The 20,639-nt window shown below is 39.4% G+C and overlaps 1 protein-coding gene across 16 annotated transcripts in view; it reads left to right on the forward strand.

Annotated features, from left to right (window-relative positions):
- CACNA2D3 (calcium voltage-gated channel auxiliary subunit alpha2delta 3) overlaps positions 1 to 20,639 on the forward strand; it is an 839,197-nt gene that overhangs the window by 753,127 nt on the left and 65,431 nt on the right. For all 16 annotated transcript variants that reach the window (XR_005582636.1, XR_005582637.1, XM_039480709.1 and 13 more), the window contains 2 exons: positions 15,467 to 15,528; positions 16,916 to 16,960. Coding sequence is in view for 14 of the 16 variants with exons in the window: in XM_039480709.1 (XP_039336643.1) it covers positions 15,467 to 15,528; positions 16,916 to 16,960 (107 nt within the window). In the remaining 2 variants the exon portion in view is untranslated. The remainder of the gene's footprint in view (positions 1 to 15,466; positions 15,529 to 16,915; positions 16,961 to 20,639) is intronic.

Genomic DNA, 20,639 nt, shown 5'->3' on the forward strand with positions numbered 1-20,639 from the left:
CACTTTGAACAGGTTAAACCATTATATATGTTAAATATCAGTACTATTATTTTTACTGTTTTTATTCTGTAGTCTATTTTTTAAAAAGTTGTAATTTTTTTTATTATTTAGATAAAGTAATATACAAGTCCTGAAACAAAATTATGCCTTAGTGCATAAGGACCTAAAAGGCTACCAAAAGACAGACAGAACAACATTTGAGTAAAACTGGTTGAAATTTTTAGATGCAGTTTTTTTGTTGACAAATGTAGATGGGGTTGACTGAAACATTTTGCAAATTCAGGTCATAAACTCCAGCAAAATTCAGGAAAAAAATCAAAATGTTTCATTCTGACATTTTCAAAATGAATTTTTTTGTTCAGATCAGCTTTTCAAGTCAAAATTTACTTCAGTTTCATTTTAAAAAATTAAAAAGGGTTAAAAGTTGAAAATTAAATGAAAAATATGTTTTGGTTCAAACTGAAGGTTTTGTTTTACCCCAAGCAGTTTTTACTTTTTTGGTTTGGTGAAAAATTAGTACAATTTTTGTTTTAGGTTGCCCCAAAACAAAATCCTTTTTTCCGGTTCAGCCAATGAACTGAAAAAATCAGTTGTTTCTGCTCAGCTCTACATTTGAATAGCATTCCGACTGGAAGATGAAATAATGCAAGATAGCAAAATCAAAATGGAGGCTGTCACTCCATCCCAAGCACCCTATCTACAAGGTGCTCAGTACCTGTCCAGGTTGGTTCCCTAATTCACACATTTGGCTTTTTTGATGTAAGAGAGGGGAATCAAGGGTTAAATTCTTTTGGCAAATATATATGTAAGTCCCAGTGAAATCAATAAGGATTGCATGAGCATCCAGATATAGCATTTGGCCCCAAGTTTAATTTTGCCTTTCCTGATTAGATTTCAAAATGCTAATGGAAGAGTGTTCTCATGGAATGAGACTAAACAACTTAAAATATGGAAATGGATGTATAATTAATATTAATCAATCTTCTGAAATACATTTTGATAAGTTCTCACCAGGCATGCCTGTAATTGCTATATTGAGAAACAATAAACACACAAACTACTGATCTTTTTTGAAAGAATCCCTGTTTTTTTCTTTTAAGTAGATAAAATGAGAGGGAGGATAATGAAAAGGAGAAAGTCCTGCATTTCAGTACAGGAGAATCCAGTATTTGTTTAATGACTTCTTGTTTCAACATGGCTTAAACCTACAGTTCAGGGTACTTCAGGATAGTTGGCTCTTAGCCGAGGTAGTAAGTACCTTATGCTTACATTGAACAAACATGTTACTCTGTTCTCTTCCATGTACAGACTAAAGAAAACTGCATTTTCTGTGCAAACAGGAAACAAAGGAGTGGCTAACAGGCAGGTAAAGTTGCTTTTAGAGCAAATGCCATTTATGGAGACTACTGATTACTGTCCGTGTTTTTTGAATTTTTTCTCTCCTACTAAAAATAGATGAGGTACAAAAATTAAGGTACAGATTTTTTTTAAAGAAGTGCATGCACACTTTTGTTTGCTCCAGAATTTCATACACAGAATGCCCTCAAGTGACCATGCACATCAGAGTTGCATGCACACACAGGTACGAGTACCCACAAAATCCCCAAGGGATGCACTAGCTCTTTTGTGCATACACACTTCTAAAAAGAGCTCCTAAATCTGTAGATTACCACAATGTGCTTAAACTAATTCATGTTGTCCAAAAACAAAAAAAAAAAAACCCCAAAAAAACAAAAAAACCCACCAAAACCAGAAAAGACCAAGCTATTTTCGGCCCTTACAGCAAATAGTTATTTTATTTCAAAAATATTTAGCAGAGAGATACGTACTACTGAAAAGTTATGCTCATGTAATCGGATACTTTTCATGTAGAAAATACAATAGAATAGAACTTGACTTTATATAATATCATTTATAGTCATGGTAACCTGAAGCAATTTATAGTGTAGTGGGATAGCACAGGGAATGTGTAGAGGAACATGGCAACTATTATCTGTTCAGTAATAGATCAGACACATACTTTTGAATGTTGGTTTTCAAGTGATGATGAATAAAGGAATTTTGACCTGAACTCAGAGATTTCATGGTCTCATGCTTCCAAGGACCTGGCACTAGATGCATACACCCATCATGCTAGATGGAGTATTGTTACCAGTCTGTGGTACAGTATAACTGAAACCATCAGGGTGCAGCAGAAATTGAATTCCCCATGTGTTCTCACTCTTTCCCTGCTTAGAATCCTGCTTTTCTGCCCCATCTCCTTGCTTCTCAATCTATGGATGTACAAACAAACAGATGAGAGGGATGAGGTCATTGAACCACAGGGAAGTTGAAGGTAGGAATGAAGGAGGCAGCCAGGTTGTGTTCTATGGGTAAGGAGAAGTGGGGGAGAGGGGAGGGACCTAGTCACACATGGGAGAAACTGGATGTAAACCCAAAAGTTATTTCATGTAGGGCTCCACAAAACCTAGCACAGATCTATAAGGAATCTATAACTGTTAGTCACCAGGAAGAGAAAGATCTTTTCTTCAGTAGCATCTAAAGAATGCCATCCCTAACAGTGCAGGACCTGCCCAGCATGAGCCACAGTTCTAGCATTAAAACTTGAACTAGGGAATGGATCAACTTATTTGGAAATAGGAACCAGAGAAGCTGCACTCATTTCTGTAATCAGTCTTTATTGAGATTATGGAATGTGTAGATCAGTGATTTTGAACCCAGTTGGTGACCAGGATTGGAACTAGAGGAAGGGAACTGTTGCATGAAGGATTGTTCTTGCTGCATTTCAGTTGAGACTAACTGTGGAAGAGTCTCATGGGAGAGTGGAGTCACAGACTCAAAGGGTTCAGATAAGGATCACAACTTGTGGCTGTTTATTGGAACTCTGAGTCTCTTGAGGTTCACTAATTAGAAACTTGAAACCACGACCCTTTGGCCCAGAGGTGAAAGGAATACCAACTAAGCCACACTAACAACTAGTAAGATTAAAACCTTAATTGTAACAAGTAGAGTAAGAGGAATTTTTTTTAAGTACATGACATTTCATGACGCCTCCCTTAAGATTTATAAATGTATTATTCTTTTGTTCCAGTCATGCGATGTGGTTGAATATTGCCAAAAAGTGAATGAGCAAATGCTATAAAACTATAAAATGGCTTGAGAGTTATTAAAATAAAATTTTCTTTATTTTAGTCATAGTACAGTCAAGTTTCCATTTTTACATATTTCCTCTATCATCAGGGTTAAGAAATATCCTTCAGAATAGGTACCTTCTAGCGAGGTGTGCTGGAGGGAGTGCTCCTAAAAGCTCATAGGAATTCCTTATAAAAATTCTGCCACCAGAACAGTTTTCCTGCCTCAGATGGAGTTTGCCCTCTCTCTGGATACCTGTATATCATTCCTGAGACTCATAAAAATACTACCAAAGGACACCTTTTTGGAAATGAAATGAACAAGATTGCATTAGGTGTCAGATGTTTTCTAAAAATCTACAGGAGTATTCTACAGACACCAGACACATTTTCATCCCATCCTGTGTCCCACCTTCAAATTACACAGGAAAAAATGCTGCATTGCACTATCGATGCACTCATTATATTTTTCAGGAACAAGCTGTGTATCTTTCCAGTGAAGTAAGTTTGCCAAGCAGTTACCTCCCTCCTTGGTTATGAGAGAGCTTTTTTATGTTGAAATGGGAAAACAACAAATGGATTTTCGAGTGCCTCCCCTGAGTTTCACCCCTTATTCACAGGGCTTATCACAGGGTAAAGGAGAACATTTTTTTGTGGGAGCCTTTTGTTAAAATATTGGCAGCATATCAACTGCTACCTTGTAAAGTTTGAAATATAGTCTAACTGTCAAAATGGTAATTTACAGATACCTGTTTTCTTCCAAACATCTCACTAAAGCCTGCTTGAAATACCCTGTATTTTCAGTCAGTAGCATCTATGTATTTTTCATGTATTCACTCAGTTTATTTCCTTTTCATGTTTCCTCCTGTGGCTGCTTCATTAGTCCTCCAGAAGGAAGATGTGTGTCAAGGAGTCAATGAGGGTCTGGTTAGTGGTGGTGTTCACAGACTGAGCTCCACAATTCAGCTTGTCAAGGCTTGGCTGCAAACCAAGGCCTTTCAGCTTTCCCTGATGGTTTGAGTTTCAATGAACTTAGGCCTCCAAGGATCATCATTCTATTCCCCTTTCTGTGCTGCCTCCCATCAAGCGCCCATGCTCGCCTTTCTTTCTGCTTTCCTTTGGTCTCCAGGAGATGCCAGTTGGCACAGCCTTCCTTCTGTCTTTGGAGTTCCCCAGCCAGAACAACTGACCCCACCACTAATTGCAAAAATCTTCTAGGAGGAGGGGCTGCAGCTTCAAGGTTCACTTAGAGCATTGTACAGAACTTCAGCTCTCCACTATCGCCACTCATGAGCATTAACTCATTTATACCTGGCATCTCCATAGCTCCAACAAGGGAGCTGTCTTGTGACATCTTGGTCTTTAGCAAACTATGCGTGAGCACCCTACCAAGCTGTTGGGGCATCATTAATTATATTTGCAATCTTAGATGTGTGTGCAATGTTGCCAAATGTTTGTGTCTATAACAGTTTAATCAAGGTATCAATAATAGTGGAACAATTTTTAATACCATTGAGAACCCAAAAACATTTTAACCAGAAACTATTTCAATATATGTGTATGCATCTGCATGTAATTTAATATTTACAAAAATATTTTTATTTTAAGTTTGTTTATAGGTTAACGTTAGGTTATTTTATGGACAGAATAAGCACTGATAGCGACTCCATAGTTCAGGTTGAGGCAGGAGTGTGTGTGCATACAGATACAATATTGATTTGATATTCAGATATGTTCTAGACATAGATATAAATATAGATATGGGAGTATATACTTTCCTCTTATAAAATAAATACATTTGGGGACCTACACCAGGTTGATAGTGTCCCTTCAATTATGAATCAGTGTCGTTTAACATTATCTCATTTTATCAAGAAAGAAGCCACAAACAAACAGGCAAACATTACACTTTTTAACTGAGAGAAGCAAATAGGAATAAACATGAAGCAACTTGGAAACAATGGAACGTTCCTGTATAGTCTAGGTAGCTTCCTGGCTTGGTTTGGATCTGGCATATTTCAACATGGTGAAGCAATGTTTTATAATATTCCTTAAACTCTGAACATGGCAACGGACCAATTGATTATATATATTAGTTTAACTCTAGGAGATTCTCATTATAATGTGCAGATGCATCTCATACATAAGGTGCTTTTTGCAGACAAAGAGCTACTTCCCCTTCTTTGCCCGCTGCTTTCGTTATTAACCTGTCCTGTGTAATTGTGACCTCTCCAGTGGAATAATGTCAGTTCTGACACTTGTAATTAAAACGTTCCATTTAAAAAAATCTTCATGTTGGAGAAGCCATCAGAAAATATATTAAAAATCTGCACTGAATACAGAAAATAGCACATTTTGAAAGAGATTGTTTACCAATACCTCTGACACTCTGTCCAAATTCATAAATGATAGTTTTTTATTCTTACACGGAAAGGTATTGTATTGTGCTCTAAGAAAGGTGCATACAAGTTCTTCAGACAGGAAAGGAGTAAATAGTTTGGTACAATCATTGGCCATTTTTCTTTTTTTATCATTCAGTAATTATAAATGTAACAATTAATAGTATATCAGTGCTAACTCATAATTTTTAATACTTCCTTAGGTAAGGAAAGAAGGATGGGTAAGGAATTTGTTGCTTAAAAGTTATTGGAATTAAGAGACTTTTGGGTGTACGATCTTCTTTAATTCCTCATTACAGGATATGTCAAATACATGTTTTGGGGTGAATTTAGCACTTGTGAAAAGTGTTAGACTTTCAGCTCTGGAGATGGAGTACTCCTTTAATCTACAATGCAGACACACTGTAGGCAGTTACAGAACATGCTGCTTCACAATATGCCTCAGAAATCATCTCTGGTGTGAGGAGGTTGTCCAGTCTCTATGGCTATTTGGTCCTTGGCTAATCTGAAAACCCAGGGTACTTAAGAGAACAGTTTTGAACCTAATCTGAGATAGTTCATGTTGTAGCCTGTGAAATGAGGTGCTATTTCCTTGTTTGCAGAGACAGTAGCATAATTACAGTATTCTGGAATAGTTCACGTTTACACACTAGTGATTTAGGAAGATTATAAAGGAGAGAATTGTAGTAGTCAAGACAGAAATGGTAAAATCATGGCTAAGGGCCATCAGAAACAAGGGTTTAGTAAGAATGACGGGCAGGCTTATAGGAAAGGGAAAGGAGGGTGGAAAACTAAGTTCTGGTTAAGATACGACTCCAATATTTCTGACTTTGGAGTAGCGTTAAATTTAATTTAAAGTAATTGTTAGCAGAGGAAGAGAGATGAGGGCATGAACATCAATATAAAACTACCCTAACATTCTGTGAATCTTCTAAACTACAGATTAGGCCAGGAGTGCTGGAATCATTTTTATAGTGGCAGTGCAAGAATCATTGACCCAAACTATAAACTGTATATAATGGAAACCACTTTAAGCTGGGGGTGCACTAGCACCCCCAGCACCCTAGTTCCAGAACCTATGGATTAGACAACTAAACTACTCCTCAGTCTGTCATAAAAGTTATTTGTTAAATACAAAGAATCTGGAATGAAAAGATCACTCATCATGGGCTGTATTGTATCCTCTGTGGAAAGAGGGGAGACAGGTCCTGGATATTCCACAACATTCACTTTCTAATGGTATCTTCAGCAGAGGAGAGTCAGGAGTAGAGCAAGGGACATGGGCCTCCACATTTGTTGAACCCAGGCTGCTGTGTGGAACTCTGCTTCCATCTCTACTGGTCCCAGAGCCTCCATGTGAGTGGCTGGCTCTTCCATGATGTTTTGTGGACAGTCTCTGACCCTTCCATTGGATGCTGTCCCTCGCAGATTCACAGTAGAATTGTAGAGGATGCTCTGTGGGAGTCAGTGCAGCTTTAACTTCAAAGTACCATTCACTCCCATTTGGATAGCCCAGAGAGTGAAGATTTTTGGCCTTGCCACTTTTGACCCAAGCTCCCCCTCAAAAAACCTACAGAACCCCAGCCTGGCTTGTAGAAGGCGTTACGATGCCGCCACGTTTCCCCTCTCATAGAACTGCCCAGTCTGGCTGCCCTCACTTGTTTTACAGGAGGAGGCAGGCCCTATATTTTCAGTATGGGAATTCCTGTAATTTCAGCATGCACCAGTACATAAAGAAGAGGTTATTTGCTGATGAAAGGGTTACAGAGCTACAACATTTTCCTTATCTGGCTAAAAATTTGCTTTTTGTGTTTGCTGACCATGTTTTCAAACATAGGTTTTACCCATATAGTGTGAGAAATGCTGGTCCATTGTGAGGGGTTATTTGTTTTCTCTCTGTCTTTCTAGGTACATATGTCCCTCATCACTGTAATATTTGAACACCTCCCCAGCAATAATGTATTTTATCCTCACAGCACCCTTGTGAGATAGGGAAGTTGTATCCCCAGATGGGAAACGGAGGCACAGGGCAGATGAATTGACTTGTTCATGGTTACACAGGAAGTCTGTGGCTGAACCAGGAATTGAAGCAAGTCTTGAAGTGTCAGCACAGTGTCTTATCGACCAAACCATTCTGTAATATATCTATTCTATAAGATTATTAGCCGTCTCAATTTTTCACACTTGCTATCTGGTCACCGTATATCTATGTTTTGAAACTTAAAAACTGTGTGGAGTTCCAATATAATTGAAAAAGGAAAGGAACCAAAGGGCTACAAAGGTGATATTATAAACCAAAGGGCTTTCTGGTGATATTATAAATCATCCACCCTCACCTTTCAGTAGAATTATTCCCTCAGTGATCCCCTTAACCCATCTATTATTTAAATATAATGTACCTGTACTGGCAAATATACACACGCAAGTGAATCCATTAGCAAATGAAGTGAAGCAAAATTTTTCATGCAATTGCATTGCAAATGGCCAGTAACTAAGTATTTGGACTGAGCAGCCTAAATGAGTCCTGAGTGATTAATCACGTTTAGTATTTTGCATTTTGATCCTTTAAACTAGCACATTAGCCCTTATGTTCTCATATTTGGGCTTTAAAATGACTGACTAGATTATGATGCACAGTTGAAAAGGCAGAATAGCAACTGCCTTCTTGAAACTGAGTTTTAAACTGTAGATCCCTACCATCTGTTATTTCATAGCCTGTGCACTGAGGAATATGGACAGCTTTGTCAAAAGAAAAAAAGACTTTCCATGGAGTTAATATTGCCTATTCTCCTTAGCTGCTTTCAAAGGCTATTTGTTGGTCTTGCTAGTAAGTTGACTGCAAATTATTGTTTCATATGGTATCAAATGTTTGGATTATATAAATTCAGCACCGTATTGCTGTGCTGAAACTCAGACTTCGTATTTGTGGGACACTGGAGGATGACCTCATCACTCACAAGTGGTAATGAGAGTAACTCACTTCAGGTGAAAAATTTTCCATGTAACTTCCTGGGTCTGATTTGCTGAGTCCTCCACCTTGTGCAACGTAAGTGTAAAATGCTTCTAGACAAGAGTGGTAGTAAATAAGTACACAAGATACAGAGCAATGATTAACTGGGCCCCCTATGCTCCTGTAATGTGTTGCACAATATCGATTTGTGCAAACTAGCAATGTAGATTTGCTCGACTGGCATAAATTACAGTAAACTATACCACTGCAAGCCCTGTTTTACACCAGTGCAGCACAACTACACTAGGGATTTGCCTGGTCCAGTACAAATATTCACAATATGGACATGCCTTGAGTTTCAAACTACCCCTTCACTTTTAACTTCACTTGTTATTGTAACTGATGATGCCATTAATCTCTTTTAATGCCGTACTCTGTCAAATGAATCACATAGAGAAGTATTCAGCCTTCAACATCTGGAGAGTCACTTCATCACTGAACAGAGCCATCCAGGCATGGCCTGTGATACCAGCGTTTGTGTCGGGACACAGCTCCATCACATTAACACAATACTGTAGCAGGACGGCATCACATAATGTCATCAATGTGGCACTTATATCTCTGCATTCTTCTCTGTTCCAGCCTACTTGGTGTTTTGGGGCCACAAAACAATGTTCAGATGGGCAGGGCCGCCTAGAGGATTCAGGGGGCCTGGGGTCTTCGGCGAATTGCCGCCGAAGACCCGGCACTTCGGCAGCAGGTCCCGGGGCGGAAGGACCCCCCGCTGCAGGTCTTCAGGGCACTTTGGCGGCGGATCCTGGAGCAGAAGGACCCCCCGCCGCCGAATTGCTGCCGAAGACCCAGCACTTCCGCAGCGGGTCCCAAAGCGGAAGGACCCCCAGCTGCTGAATTGCCACCGAAGACCTGGAACAGAAGAACCTCCGGGTGCCTGGACCCCGCGAGAGTTTTCCAGAGCCCCCAGAGCAAGTGAAGGACCCCACTCCAGGGGCCCTGAAAAACTCTCATGGGGGCCCCTGCGGGGCCTGGGGCAAATTGCCCCACTTGGGCCCCTCCCCCTCCCCGAGCGGCCCTGCAGTTGGGCTCCTAAGAATTCGTAGCCAAAGCCACCTTTGCTTAGTGGCTAACAGATTATGTTCTTTCCTTTTCTCAAGTAGCATATAATTCACATAGGTTGGAGAGGAGTGTAATGAACCCCACAGGGAGTGCTACCCAATGTGGCTTCTTTAGCTCCAGCTATCTTTTAATTGTGCACTTAGTACAGAAGGAAAAGCAGGACTCAATCTCATCTCTCCTATTATTCAGCTGTTTCAGTGTATTGCCACAGCTGACACCATGGTGTACCCTCAGTAGCATTTCATTTGAGAACATTGACCTGACCTGAGGAACAGTTGCTACTCCCCTAGTACAGGTTTTCTTGATTTGTTTGAAGAGATTGCTATGAGGGGAAACTCACAGCAGTGGATTAGTTTTTATCTTGTCTTGATTTTACCCTTTTGTCATATTTTGAAGACTAAGACTCAACTTTGTTATCGATAAGCAGACAATAATAGTGTGAGGTGGGACTGCACCATGAGATACATGGGCTGAAGTATCACGGTCAGTGCCCAGCTCTACATCTCCTAAATGTCGAGTCTCCTAGCTTTCTGAAGACCTAGCCAGCAGTCAGTATCTAGATGCAGAGCAGCTGGCTAAGGATGAATCCTGGCAAGATGGTAGAGATATTAGCAGAAGAGGTTATTTCCTTTTTAATATGCCCTTTTATAATATGCCCCACTATTGAAGGCCTCTGCCCGTAGATTGTTCGATAAGCCCTTTTGGACTCCTCAGTGCCCAAATAGTCATGATAGCAGAAAGTGCCAACTTCATCTGTGTCTGGCCAGAAGATTGTGTCTCCACATATTGGACACACACCTAGCTAAGGTGATTCATACATTCTTGACCTCCAGACTTAATCGTTGCAATTCATTATATCTGGAGAGGAAACCAGATGCCCTGAAAATTCTCCCAATGATTAAAAAGTAGGGTAGCCTGTCTGCGTAGCAATGCAGGTCACTGTGAACACATCACCCTAGAGTTGTATACTGGAAAGACTAGTTCAAGGTTTCTCCCCTGACATTCAAAGCCCTCCATGGGACAAACCATGGCTGCTTAAGAGATTTCTTTTGATACGATCTCCCACAGTATTCTTGCTGGCAAGTTAAAGAAGTATGGGCTGGATGAATGGACTATAAGGTGGATAGAAAGCTGGCTAGATCATCGGGCTCAACAGGTAGTGATCAATGGCTCCATGTCTAGTTGGCAGCTGGTATCAAGCAGAGTGTCCCAAGGGTCAGTCCTGGGGCTGGATTTGTTCAATATCTTCATTAATGATTTGGAGGATGGCGTGGACTGCACCCTCAGCAAGTTTGCAGATGACACTAAACTGGGAGGAGTGGTAGATACACTGGAAGGTAGGGATAGGATACAAAGGGACCTAGACAAATTAGAGGAATGGGCCAAAAGAAATCTGATGAGGTTCAACAAGGACAAGTGCAGAGTCCTGCACTTAGGACGGAAGAATCCCATACACTGCTACAGACTAGGGACCGAATGGCTAGGCAGCAGTTCTGCAGAAAAGGACCTAGGGGTTACGGTGGACGAGAAGCTGGATATGAGTCAACAATGTGCCCTTGTTGTCAAGAAGGCTAACTGCATTTTGGGCTGTATAGGTAGGGGCATTTCCAGCAGATTGCGGGACGTGATCATTCCCCTCTATTCGACATTGGTGAGGCCTCATCTGGAGTACTGTGTTCAGCTTTGGGCCCCACACTACAAGAAGGATGTGGAAAAATTGGAAAGAGTCAAGCGGAGGGCAACAAAAATGATTAGGAGGCTGAAGCACGACTTATGAGGAGAGGCTGAGGGAACTGGGATTGTTTAGTCTGCAAAAGGGAAGAATGAGGGAGGATTTGATAGCTGCTTTCAAATACCTGAAATGGGGTTCCAAAGAGGATGGATCTAGACTGTTCTCAGTGGTACCCGATGACAGAACAAGGAGTAATGGTCTCAAGTTGCAGTGGGAGAGGTTTAGGTTGGATATTAGGAAAAAACTTTTTCACTAGGAGGGTGGTGAAGCACTGGAATGGGTTACCTAGGGAGGTGGAGCAATCTCCTTCCTTAGAGGTTTTTAAGGTCAGGCTTGACAAATCACTGGCTGGGATGATTTAGTTGGTCCTGATTTGAGCAGGGGGTTGGACTAGATGACCTCCCGAGGTCCCTTCCAACCCTGATATTCTGTGATTCTATGATTCTTCTCGCTCCATGACTATGACCTCCCTTTAATGCTACATTGCACTGGAACAATGAAACTGCCAACCATTAGGGGGAGTGTCGAAGACAGAGCTTTCATAGGAGCTATGGAACTCACTCTCACAAGATAAAAGGATGACCATGGACCTTGCCCCTTTCAGAGCTGAGGTCTCAATCCAGCAAAAGAGCAGCCATTGAATTCAGCAGAACAACTCACAGGCTTAAAGTTAAGCATGTGATTAAGTGCGTTCCTGGATCAGAGCCTAAATACAAGAAAGTCATTTCTTCAACTTATCTGATATCAACATTCTAAAACATCAGAAAATGATCTTAAAAATATATTGGGGCATTTATACCTAGTACCTAGAAAAGCAACATTTATTTAAAAGAAATTTTGATTCTTGTAAACCATTTTAATGTAATTGTAATAAACATATAAGAGCAATTCATAATATACCATAATATTGTTCCCCTGTGATAACATTTTACAAACGCCCAAGTTCCATAGTAAACCTTTGTAGACAAGTGTTAAATACACAGCCTATATCCTTGCTTAAATCAAAGATGAATTTATACTGAACATATCCTAATGCCCGGTATAAATTACTTACCACATGAGAGAGAATTTGAAACTGTAGTGAGATAATTATGAATAGCTCATCTGTAAAACATTTCATGTGCACATTTTAATGAACTGCACAATGTAATGTTGGAGTATAAAGACAATTGAAATCCTGGGACTAATTTCTGCAAAACTTAGAGCATGCTCTCTTTATGAAGATGAGAGAAGGCAGGCAGCTGCAGTTTTGTTTTTGTTGGTGTCAACTCTGTGAATTTCAATGTATTCTTGGACAGACTAGGAGGGGGAGAAAGCAGACAGAAATGCTCAGCCTGCTCTCACTCATGTAAAACTCCCATGATTTTCAGTGGGAGTTTCACTTGTGTGAACACTGCAGGGTTGGGCTTTACCAACTCCGCCGGTGTTCTTCTATCCTTTTTTAAACACTGTTCAGATCATTTAGCTATTTGGCTATTAGTAGGGCTGCAACATTCATCTCTAAGGTACAGTATTATTTAAGAAAGTAAAACTGAAATGTAACATATTTTAGTCTGCGCTAGTTGAGGTCGTAGGATGTCCAAAGTGGCAAAGTTTTAAATATCACGCCTAACAGATTACATACTTCCCTTGTGAAGTATTCCCCCAAGGAAAGCTTTGTAATCCTTCTTATACTTGTTTTTAAATAACAAAGTGCTACATGATATATTTCTATGGTGAAAGACAAGAAGAGAAAACACAGCTCCCATTAACACTTTATGGTGAAAGCAGCAACAGGAGTTTTCTTTGAAGAGAGTATATCCTAATATGACATTTTAATCCTATCCTTTTTTATTGTTTATATGCTGGTTTGTGCAATGTCATTAGGAAGTCTACATAGTGTTTTATATGCTTTTTGAGTGAATAACTCCTTAGCATTCATTTTTCCTGACATGCAGTGCTTTGAACAGTCACCTGTATGTAAAGTATAATAAATGGCAATTACGAATGTTTCCTATATTTCAGATTATAATTATTTGACTGAACTCATGTTCAGAAGAATTAACAATGCTTGTGAATGGAATAATAATTTTATTTTCAACACCTGATGTAATACTAAAGCATTTTTGCAGGCTTCATATGAGGAAATATATATTCCCTATGTTTTTAAGAGCACTGAGACAAGCACAGGATTTTTTTTTTTTTGGTCAGATTATTTTATGCCCTAAGAACAATCAAATATACTTGAAAAAGATTTTAGAACCAATACATATTTCTGGGCTATACACAGACCTTTAACCTTTCAGAACTTCATAATGAAATATTTGAGCCCCAAGCTACTTTACATTTAAATCTGCATTCTTTTAAGAAAGGCAGCATTGTTATCTAATGGTTAGAGCAAGCATCTTGGAGTCAGGAGACCTATGTTCTATCCTGAATTCTGCCACTGACTGTGTGAATTCTCTCATTCATCTTACTTGTCTCATTTTTCCCATCAGTAAAATGAGGATATTCTTAACCACTTTTGTGAAGTGCTTTGAGATCCTTTGATGAAAGGTGCTCTTTAATAACTGTTAAATAGGCTATTAAATTTATTACTAAATATAAAGGACTCAGGGCCAGATTTTCAAAGGTATTTAGGCACCTAAAGAAGCAGTTTTGTGCCTAATGGGACATTGTAGGGGTGCTGATCTCCCTGAGAGCACCATTGAGTATCGCATGTGAAGCACAGCAGGGATAAAACTTTTTCTACACCAATACAATATGAAAATGTTTCTCTGTTGTTAATTTTACATCCCATTGTAGCAGTATATTTTGAGTTTCATATCAGACATTTTTATATTTGGTAATACAGTATGAAATGTGTTCATGATTTCATCTTCAGCGTATTTGTGAAAACAAATACCAATTGTCAGTCTGAATAAGATATTATGGAAGAATGGAAATATGATTAAAAGCAGTCCATAACATAGGTCTTAGAGAAAAAAAGAATGAATGACGTTTCCTTAGAGTTTCCAAAACAATTTGGAGATTATTTTTTTCAATAATGAATGACAGTGAAGTTACTGGAATCCCTGTCTGATCACCAAGGCTCCAAGAACTGAAGCTCCTATGGAGGACCTGCAGGAAGATCTGTCCAAGGAAATTTTATATTGGATTTGAGGCTACAGCATGCCCAGTGAGGTGCCAGTTCATTCTTGCATTGGCCCTTGTGCATCGGCCAGACTAGCATAAAGGAGCCATAGGGAAGACACCACCAGTACAAAGGGGTACACTAGCATGGAAGAGAAGCAGAAGGGGCCAGATCTCAGGGCAGATCTGCCTCTCTGCAATGACCAACAGGAGCAATTGAAGTAGGCGTGCAACGTAAGGCATCTCTAAATCTTTCTGTCCTGTAATTTCTGCCATTTTCTTCAAAATTGTAACTTTTAACTAAAGAAGATATTAATAATATATTTCCAAAAGTATATAAGCTTTTCATTATAATGTTTTAGTAAACCATTTTTAAATTGTTCATAACTTGTTACCATTGGTAACCTCATCAGGAGTCTTGAAACCCTTTAACCAAAAATATTTTAAATTAGACACACTCATTTTACCTCATTCCTTTTACTCCACTTTGGGCTTACTTTCACAAAATTGACACAAATATCTATAGATAGCCTTTCTGCCACCTTTCGCTCACTTTGGACAACTTAAGACTTCAGCCCACAGCAGGGTTCCGCTGTAGTGTAGAATTCCACAGCAGTTAAATTTTACTTATCCTTCTTGCCTGTCAGTAGTGAATAGGTATGTTTTTTTCCAGCATACAACAGAATTGGATTATTGAGATATGGGATCAATCTAGAAAAAAAGAATTGCCATAGCTTTGGTGCTCGCTTTTCAGTTTCTTTATTTTAACTGTAAAGGGCATACAATTTTAATAACTCCTGATTTGAGTTCCTACTATGTTGTGTCTTCAGTATCTTGATTTCTTGAGCAAAAGATAAATCTGGTTTAATATGTGACCATGTGGATCTCTTAAATTTAACCACTGGGGTATTTTTTCCAAGTAGGTTTAACCAGCATTTTCCCTATGAATCATTTGAAATAACCATGTAAAATATTTTAATACCTTGATTTTATTTATAATTTGTACCAGCTGTCGGTATCCAGATGAAACTTGAATTTTTCCAGCGGAAGTTTTGGACTGCCAGTAGACAGGTATGTTCCAATTAGATACTACTTATGCAGATGAGACCATAGCAACTCTCTTACTGTACAGGTGGTGATGTTCTGGATCTATTTAGCCAAGGCAGTTCTAGATTTCCTATGAATGTTTGTAAGCTATTCTAATGTACTTTTCAGTTCATTGTAACACAAAAGGGTGATCATGAGTCTAAACACATGGGACTGATTCAGCACTCATTGTCATGAATGGAGAGGCTCCCCAAATCCAGCCTCCCAAGTATAACCTACAGATCCATAAACAATTATCCTAAGGGTACATTAAATTAAAAAATACAACAACGACATGAAAAATAGGAATGACCTTGTCAGTATTCAAGTATCTTTTGGGTTGATCAGCGCATTTTGATAACAGTAAGAATAAATATACTTAATACAAACCTGATTTCACTCAAAAAATTTTGTATATGGTTTCAAATGACCTTTTTTTTCCAGTTTCTTCCAATGCATTGCTATTACTGTGCTGTCCCATCATGCCCATGCAGGGAATTAAGGCAGGGGTAGGGCATGTAACCATGGGTTACAGTTCAGTGTGGGGAGCAGCTTCAATGGGACTGCTACACCCATTCCACTGCAGGTGGGCTAGGAATGGATGGAGCTTTGAGTCCACTGTCCCTAAAACTTACCAGCTATCACAGTTGGTGCTGGGGGAGAAGTAAGCTGTGTCAGGTAAAGGGCTGGCACAGATTAAGCCCCTCCTGGAGGAAAGGGGAAACCAAGGACCAGATATTGTGACTGTGTCACAATTTGGTTCCTGATCTCTCTTGGGTGGCACAGTTATGTCCCTTTTTCAGGTCTTATGGTATATCTGCTCTCTAGCTTTAAGTGACCTGAAGTAATGATCTAGCGACTAACTGTATTCAGTGAATCATTTTTGTCTAGTTTGTTTTTAATAAATAAACTGTGTATAAAATGTGCATTTATTTAACAAAATAATCTCTTCCAGCTTTAAAAGGATCAAGAGATTACATGACCAATTTGAGAATACATTGAGATTGTACTATTTCTGAGAATAATCATCTCTAAAGTATTCTGTGAAATATGGGCTCAGTCTTACAATCCTGACTCACACAATACCCCTACTGAAGTCCCAATGGAGTCTTGCCTATGTAGGGCCCTGTATCATTATAGAGTAGGCAGCAAAGACTGGAATAAGCAAATGAAATTGGCACAGCATGAATTAACCCCCTTGATGCAGGACTAAATTAATGTAATATAGTCCTACTTTTGTGGTCTTTTCTAGATTATCTACTGTTTTTGATTAAATTTGTACTTATCATTTTTAAAATATCAGTTCAGACAACCACAAGAATAAAAAATAAAAAATGGTGTAAAATATATATCCTATTGGTGTCCCCTGCAGTGTCCGTCTCTTGATGGAAGATGTTCTATAAGCTGTGATGATGAAGTAAGTATTTTATAGACTTTTTCTCATTTTATATCTCCATTTAGTTTTTAGTATGGCAACTTCATCTGAGGTAAGGCAGTGCACTTTCTGAAGTCAGTTTGGAAATGGTAAGAAGCTGTTCAGGGATTCTATACCCCTGTACTGTTCATCTTAAAACACATATGTGTCCCTGATACATACCATAGAATAAAAAGTTAATGGGGCTTTCATTAAAGGAACATTTTTACATAATAAATAACTACTCCTTGTTATCTGAAGATTACCCACTTGATATAATTTCCAGTTTTAATATGTAAAAATATTCATTGGAAAGATTCATTAAGCACAAAGCTACACTGGACCGTTTGTCTGTTAGCATAATCCAAGAAACTTTATGTCTGTGTTTTGTATATCATCAATCTCAGTCATAGTGCTTGTCCCAGGTTGGCTGGCCCCTTTAGGGGGGAGCAGGGCAAATGAACCTGTGACGGGTCTGCTGACCCCAATTAGGTTTAAAATTGGACACCTGGGACTCGAGAGAGAAAATTGGGGAGGGGGAGTGCTAACGTGTGGGAAGAAGCAACAGGAAGTTCCCTGGGAGGGGAGGCAGTGAGAACCTGCTAGGGAAAGAGGGCATCCAAAGAAAAGCCCTTGAGTGGCAGTGCCCAGTGAACAGAACATAGAAGATACATTTCTGTCCTTCCTGCAGGAAATGGGGGGGGAGGAATCCTTGGGAGCTGTAGCTCAGGTGGGCTGAGTTTTTGTTACCTTTTGCCTAAGTTTGAAAAACAAAACTTCTGGAAAGAGACTTTGCATGTGGCAGTGGGTCATTTGTGAGCTGGGGAGAAGGTCAGTTTATTACAGCACTGTATAAATAAACAACAATAATAGTTAAAGTAAGTATTGCACAATATTTCCTGTGGTATAAAATTAAGTTGGGGCTTCACCGGGAACAGTCAATTCAAACTTCATTCTCTCCCCCCTCTCCCCAATAATAGTGTAAGTTATCCAAAAAGGGCCATCAAGTGTGTTTGAACAGTGTTTGAAACATATGCAAGTATTAAGATGGACATTCAATTCAGGCTTGTGAAAAAAATATTTTCATTTTTACTAGACTTTTCTTTAAATTAACTTGCAAACAGTTTGCGATGTCTGACAATTCTGGCAAGCCCATTTCTGGGATTGTACCCAGCATTCCCAACATAGTTTGACATTCAAAACATTTTGAGCAAATGTTTTATTGAAAAAAAAAACAGCCAAGACCCAGGTATAGTGATACCACTTTTTAAATGTGTGGTGGTTCCACAGGGGATCAAAAACACAGAAAACATTCTGGAAACAGAATTTAAAATCCCAACATTGTAAGAATGGAGCATGGCAACTTCTTCAACATATCAAATTAGTAACTCATTACAGCAAACTACAATGCATTTCCAAGGACTAAATAATAGAGCTGACTGGAAAACGACAATTCAATTTCATGGCAGCTGTCATGGTTTCTGCATTTAGTTTTGTTCTGCATTGGATTGAAACCAAAGCCTTTGGAATGTTTTTGAAAAAAAAATGGAATTGTGTTGAAAAGTCCATTTTCAGATCAAAACCTGAGCTTTTCAATGCAGGAGAGTGCATGTCTTTGTGGGTAGGGCACTGACTTGGGATGTGGGAGTCCCAGCATCAAGTGTCTGATTCAGAATATAGGTTTTTTTATCCCATTCTGAAGCAGTCAGAGTAGGGATGAACCTGGGTCTCCCACATTCCAGGGCAGTGCCCGAACCACCAGGCTGCAGAGTGTAACAGAGAGTCTCTCCCATCCTCCACCTTTACACCTGACAACTTCATTGGAGCCAATACGTCTCTGCAAAACATTTTAACGTTGACTAGACAACAGAATTTGATGAAATTTCATTTTGTTGAAAATGTTCCAACTAGCTCCATTAAATAGCGAATTCACTAGATGACAGAGGCTTAAGCGACAGCACTAAAGAAAAATAAGTATTAGCAGTCAGCCAAATCTCTGAAGTTAATCTGTATTTCCCTCCCATTCAATAGCTGCTAATACAAGCAGTCTCTACTATTACTCTGACAGTCAACTGTGGAAAGGCCAGTAATTATCCTGTGCCCTGGCAATGTGGATGGCCTCTAATGTGCCTTTTCTGTCTCTCTCTTTAGAGACCTACGTCTCCTTCCTTTGAAGCTTGCAGCCTCTTTTTTTTATTTGTTAACCTTTCTTCTTTTCAACTACCAATTTAAAAATACACCCCCCCTCCCCAGAATCCTTGATTTCCATCCAGCCATTTCCATCCTCTTTCGTACCTCCATTTCCATGCTGTCATTTGCATTTCAGTCCATTTTAATTAGGGCTTGGTGAGCTCACAGCCTCTTCCCCTAAAATGTGATCAAAACATAAGCTCTGTAGAATTGTTAATTTCATGTTCCCCAGTCTTGCTCCACTAAAGTTGGTTTTGTGCCTGCCTGCTGTGGACTTAATGGACAAGCTTTACCTTGGAGCCCCTCCAACAGCCTTTAAATACTCGTATCAATGGGTTCCCAGTTATATCCAACCAGCTTGCTGAGCTGAGTATAACCTCAGGCAATCTGGGTAGGGTTAGAGTGCTATGTGGAATCTCCTTACCATTTAGCTCAAGCCGTCAGCCAGGGGAAAATCCAGACTGGGTGGAGGTGATTCCCTTCCTTGTGGCTGTCCCAGTGACTGAATAGTAATGGACATATTTTCTTATATAAAGCAGCTATGATGACATGTAACTTTTTTGTCAAATCAAGTCTTTTAATATATCACAAAATATGCCATCAGTTGCTATACTGGAAAAAGGAAACAGATTTGTAAAAAAACAAACCCAACCAAACATTTCCCTTCTTACATCCTGTCGCATGTCAAAAGTCACAAACTGTCTCAATGCCCCTTACAGTGCTGCTCTCAATGGCAGGCAGACATCTGGTCAACAGTTTTTACTTATTGGTGAGCAGCAGCTAAAACCCAGCTAATAGGGGAGACGTTTTATGGCAAACCAGTTGCACAGTGGGCATAAGCTGAACAAATTGGTGAGTTTTGAACCTTGCTTTTAATGGCATTGAATAGTGATGACATGCCACTCATGCAATTAAACAGAAATGTCAATTTCTTTGACGGTGGGGGGAGGGACTATGAATTTGTTAATCTGTTATTTTCATGAGTGTGTTGGCATGGGGTGTGTTTTAATTCATATTACATTCCATGATTGTTAATATACTTAATATACTTAATTGTTAATATACACTGGAGCTGTGCAAAATATTCAGACCTTGAACCCACTCCAGAGTAATCTAGTTTTAGGTGCAAGATCAGATGCATTCTCAGACTTCAGCCTGCATTCTTGCCAAATTTATTCTGGACGTCGTGCCTACTCCCATTTACATGCCCAAGGACTGTCTGCATATGGGATTTTACCCTTGAAGTCTGAAGTTCATTGAACTTGAGCCTTCAAGCAAACCTGAAGTATATGGTTCACACCTGGTTATTGTTGTGAATCAACCCCTACAGGGTTCACATGAGCCTACTGTGTCCGAATAATATTATCTCCTGAACTAATCTCATGCTTAAGAATTTCATGCTTATGCGCTGGACACGTAAATGTCTCCAACTGTCCTTTGCCAATGCTTTTTTTAAATTTACATAATCTTTCCTGGATTTCTTGCTATATGG

The sequence above is a fragment of the Mauremys reevesii genome, linkage group 7 (assembly GCF_016161935.1).
Source record: "Mauremys reevesii isolate NIE-2019 linkage group 7, ASM1616193v1, whole genome shotgun sequence".
In the NCBI taxonomy this organism is placed as follows: Eukaryota; Metazoa; Chordata; order Testudines; family Geoemydidae; genus Mauremys; species Mauremys reevesii.